Source organism: Penaeus monodon, chromosome 14 (assembly GCF_015228065.2).
Source record: "Penaeus monodon isolate SGIC_2016 chromosome 14, NSTDA_Pmon_1, whole genome shotgun sequence".
In the NCBI taxonomy this organism is placed as follows: domain Eukaryota; kingdom Metazoa; phylum Arthropoda; class Malacostraca; order Decapoda; family Penaeidae; genus Penaeus; species Penaeus monodon.
In genome coordinates, this window is record NC_051399.1 from 22,987,059 (window position 1) to 22,992,058 (window position 5,000).

Consider the following 5,000-nt stretch of genomic DNA (forward strand, 5'->3'; position numbering starts at 1 on the left):
GAATCAGAAAGTGGAAAGCGGATTTTCACATTTCAATAATCACCACAAACCTACCCCAAATACAAATAAAATACAGCCAGTGAAAAACAATCGCATTCACTTACATTAATATAAAATGTGATCCATAGACAATGTCACTTAATTTGCTAGATCAGACGTTGTTAACTCTTTGAAGTAAAATTTAGACCTGCCATATCGCAGTTCGAGGACACATTCACAGACATGAGCAAGTTAAGTTTTTTTTTTTTTTTTTTTTTTTTTCTTAAAGAAAACTGTTGTTTCATCGCCTGCAAGTTTTATGCTATTTTCTTCGTCTAGGGAACGGGCATGCAGCTTCAATAGCTCAATCTGCAACATTTAGGACCCCCATACTCAAAGCATCTGAAGAATCCTTGATAGAAATTTACACAGAAAGACAAGATGGAAATAACTTTTTTTTTTATCGGGACACGATGGACATAGATTAACAGCAATCAAGAAGCGTGAACAGTACTCTTGAGACTGTTTAGAACCTGCTTCAAACCTTGTATTTTATTTATTTATTTATCATTTTATTATTATTATTATTTTTTCTTGTCAAAGGGGGTGGGGCAAATGGGGATTATGAAGGCCCTGGGAGTCCTACCCGTCCTCCTTTTCGCTCCAGGAAGCATAAATGAGAGTAGCAAGTAGTATTGATTGTGGTAAAACGAGTAAAAGGTTAAAGCTCATAATAACACATTCACCATAACTTCCCTTTGTTAGTGTATATGCCTATGTACACATGAAAATACGGCCATGAGATATTACACTTCCAGGTTATTACCGACATCCGTCATTGATTCAGATGAGTTACAGTTGTGCAAGTTACAATAACTGATATAATTCACATTACATGACGTAATTTTAAAAGTAAACAAAAATGCAATGCATATTTAAAGAATTACACAAAAATACATTTGGAAAAGGACGAAATACATTTGTTTATAGACTTCAGAACTACCAACCCTATTTTGGCTGCACATCCCCAACAGTATGTCTTATTTCATAGTGAGCTGGAGTTCATTTAACAAAAAAAAAAAAACATAGTAAATTTGTAGTTGTGATATATTTTGGAGAACAGATTTTCTGAAGGTAATGATAACACCACCAATTAAGAAATAAATAGAATGCGGAGTGTTGGTACTTCTTGTCGAAGTAAATAAACGAACCGAAGCTTTGTGTGAATGTCACAAAAATGCTTGGAAATCGTGAGAGGAACTATGACGACTTACATTTCCCCTTTTGTGATGAAGTCAGCAAGTATGAAAAGCTCGACAAGATTGGTCAAGGGACGTTCGGGTAAGAAGTGATGAAGTTATGAGAGACTTGTTGGAGCGGAGGCCAGAGCTCAGGGAAGGCCTCTGGCATTGGCTTATGTGGGCTTGTTGCCATTTCTTTCGAATTCGGCTTCCTTTCTCCCTTTTCGCCTAGTTTTTCAATTCTTGAAATAGGTTTTTGGTAATTTATGTAAATGTCAGCTTGGTTACTTTAGTTAAAACTAGATTTGGGAACATTGCTTATAGGACCAAGCCAGTTAGCTCTACAACTGAGTTTGGGCTGAATATCCAAATCAATATTCTTAATAAATGATCTGCTGGTTAAAGATCAATGATTTAATTATTTATAGAAGACACTAACACAAAGAGACAGTTGTTGAATCTCTAAAGTGCATATAATCACCAATAAGATCTTTATAGTCAAGGATAATTACCTTTGTAAGATTGGCAAGACACAAATTACATTGTCATGTATTAAGTGGGTATAAGCCAGGAAACTGATCGCATTTTCATCACATTATATTTTACTGATCATATCAGTAAGTAATTTTTAAAGGAAATTTGATGCCAGTACATGCCATTATGAAGTAAAACTGCTTCAGGAAAAGGAAAATACAGTTATATACACTAAAAGAATACAGATGTTCCCTGGAATTTTTATAACCAAAATTTTGTAGAAAAATGAGTATATAAGTGACTCACAGACAAACTGTAGGATATATTTTTTCAGTAATACTTGAGGTCCAGTATCAATATTGATACTAGAGTATATGCTGCCAGGGCATTCACGTTAGGTGCATTCATTGCAAGATGTGGGCTGTATATGATAGACTACAGTAGTTTCATGTGTCTTTTGTAACTTGGTAGAAAAATTGTTTGCCTGGAAGGTGGTTAACCCAATGTGCGCCGGCATTTTTGGTGGTCATGCGGTCCGCCAAACAGTTATATCCGTATGGGTCGGATCTGTAGGGATGGCGCTATGCCACCATAGCATCATAGTAGGTGCCACCCACGAACAAAGGGTTAATAGCAGGGTAATTCTTTGAAAAAGATGAAAAAACAAACTTTGAAATTTATGATAACAGAAAAGTAAGGTAGAAAAGAACTATAAATAGTGATATTTCAACATTCAACACATATGAACATTTTTAGATTTTAATGTTTTACTAATTTATCCTCTTAAATTGAAATATGCCTGAGGAATGTAATATGAATTGTTTCTAATATTCAGAATATAATTTTGAGGGGGACAGGGAAATTTTTGGACATGACATACATTATTTTCTATGCAAATTTTCAATTAACCCCTTGGATCCAGGTGCTTCACTGTTGCTGAAAGTCCTGGCATTAGATTTACTTGAATTGCCATTTAATGGGTATGTGGCTTGTGGGTGGGTGGACACAGACACTCATGTGTGGTGTCAAGACTCTTTGCCTCCCCTTTGTAATGCTATTATCTCTTTTCTGCATAAGGTTTTTAGCTTTTTTGTCATTTTTCAATGTCTATAATTGTCACTTGGGATTCTGTACCCAGATGGTAGAAGACTGTTTTCCTTACACAGACTCCATAACATCTCTCATAATAACAATGAATAACATTTTTTTTAAAATTATTTTATTTGTAAAGTGCCACTGGTCATGGCTGGCAGGAATAGGATTTTGAGCATGGAAATAGTATACTCTCTAGAACCATAGTTCACAGATGGTACACCCCACACTCATTTAACTGAAGAGGCCCTTCCTAAATGCCCATTGAGTCTATTCACCCTGCAATAGTTTTATGCACTCATGGTGAGTTATTCTTGTCACCCCTGTCTTCAATAGAATTTTTCATGACTGCATATTCCCATCACCCTGGCCCTCAGCCAAATATTTCCATGACAGCATGTTCACGTCACCTGGGCCTCAAGCCAAATTTTTTCATGATGTGATGATCATGTCACCTGTGTCATAGGGGTTAATACCCTACCCCTTATCCAATATGCTTTGGAGACTTATTTGAAATCAGGGTTTAGGGAGACAAATTGTATGAAGTGCATTCAGTTTCTGCCTAATGTATAATAAAAATGCTAACTCTGTAATTTTGGCACAGTTACTCTCAGATATGGTGTAGACCTACTCTACACACTGACATCAGTATCCTTTGTTGCTCATGGCCCTTCACTTTTAGGTTAATAAACATCCTGTCCCATTCCTTTTTTGATGATAAACTTCCTTGCTATAATGTCAGGATATAACCTATACTGATACCAATACACACACAATCCTGGAACCAGCTCTGAGCTACCTCAAATGTTTAACTTCTCAATGCCACTTACAGCAAGCAACATGATGCCATTCTTACTTATGATTGGCCTTTTTATTTAAAGATAGTTTTCTCATTTGTCATCATCTATAGAGGAATTGAACTTCCAAGAATTATTAATTTTTTCCTTTAGGTAGCTCTTTTCTTAAGAAGTACACATGAGTTTTTGACAAAACTACATCCGTTACTTGTTCAGTTTTTCTGGCATTTTTGGAACCTGGAGGCTTTAACTGAATGAACAATGGATTCATTAAGGGGATATTGGAGTCTAAGTAAATTATTTGGCATATTTGAGAAATAGGCTCAAAATGTTCATGAGCCACTCAGAATTATGAATGTAGGGTGGTAAATTCAGCATAGATGTAATCATCTAATGAAATTGGAGGGGAATAGAAAAAGAAAGATAAAAATGGAGATATTGCAGCTGGGGATAATGCCACATGCATGTGGCAACTCCACTTCCCCTCCAAACCCCCAATGCCTCACTGCATCCCTTCCCCTCATTCTTGCTGCTGTCCTTCCCCTCCTCACCATTGTCTTGCCCCTCCTCTTTGCCACTGTCGTATCCCTGCTCATGTTTTCCCAGCTCCCACATGTACACATTACCTTTACCTGGCTCTTATTAACTTCACTGCAATCAACCTTTTCATCATACAGTTAAATTAACCAATCAGTGGAGGCTCTATTAGTACATCATCCTCATTCTCATCACTGCTGTCTCCTCTAATTGCTTGTTGCAGACTTGCAATCATCTGCACAATTTCTGAGTCAGATAATGATGAACAGTAGGTGCATGGTGCATTCTCATCAACCTAGTAACTTGGGAGTAGAGTGGTTACTAGGTCTAAATGTCAGCAGGTTATAATAAGAATGCTTTCTTGAACTTCAACTATAGTGCTAAAATATATATTGTCTTCTATTTTAAATGAACACTGTTATTTCCTAAACTAGATAATGATTACTCATTTTCAGGGAGGTTTTTAAAGCCCGTCATAAGAAAACAAAGAAAGTTGTGGCTCTGAAGAAAGTTTTGATGGATAATGAAAAAGAAGGGGTATGTATTCAATCACTTCAACATTCTTTCAATCTGTTAAAGTTCAATGGATATGAAGTTTCAGAGCATTTCATTCAGAATGTTTTTGTTAATTCTGAGCTACTACATTGGGACAATACTTTATTGGTGCTATATGTGATTCATGTTTTTTAATTAGTTCATACTGTTCCTGGTGTTTTGTCCTTTTCAAAATAACAGAAAAAAAATTAATATGTCGGCAAATGTGAAAATATGCTGCAACTTACCACCTATTTCAATTCCAGTTTCCAATCACAGCACTTAGAGAAATCAAGATTCTTCAACAGCTAAAGCATGACAATGTTGTTAAGTTGAATGAAATATG

At 36.0% G+C, this 5,000-nt stretch overlaps 1 protein-coding gene across 1 annotated transcript in view; it reads left to right on the top strand.

Moving 5' to 3' along the window:
• Positions 1 to 1,176: 1,176 nt before the first annotated feature.
• Positions 1,177 to 5,000, top strand: part of LOC119580989 (cyclin-dependent kinase 9-like) — a 13,641-nt gene continuing 9,817 nt past the window's right edge. The window contains exons 1-3 of the mRNA XM_037929246.1: positions 1,177 to 1,320; positions 4,576 to 4,657; positions 4,921 to 5,000. The exon at positions 4,921 to 5,000 is cut by the window's right edge and continues 11 nt beyond it. Of these exons, the coding sequence (XP_037785174.1) occupies positions 1,217 to 1,320; positions 4,576 to 4,657; positions 4,921 to 5,000 (266 nt within the window). The 5' untranslated portion in view covers positions 1,177 to 1,216. The remainder of the gene's footprint in view (positions 1,321 to 4,575; positions 4,658 to 4,920) is intronic.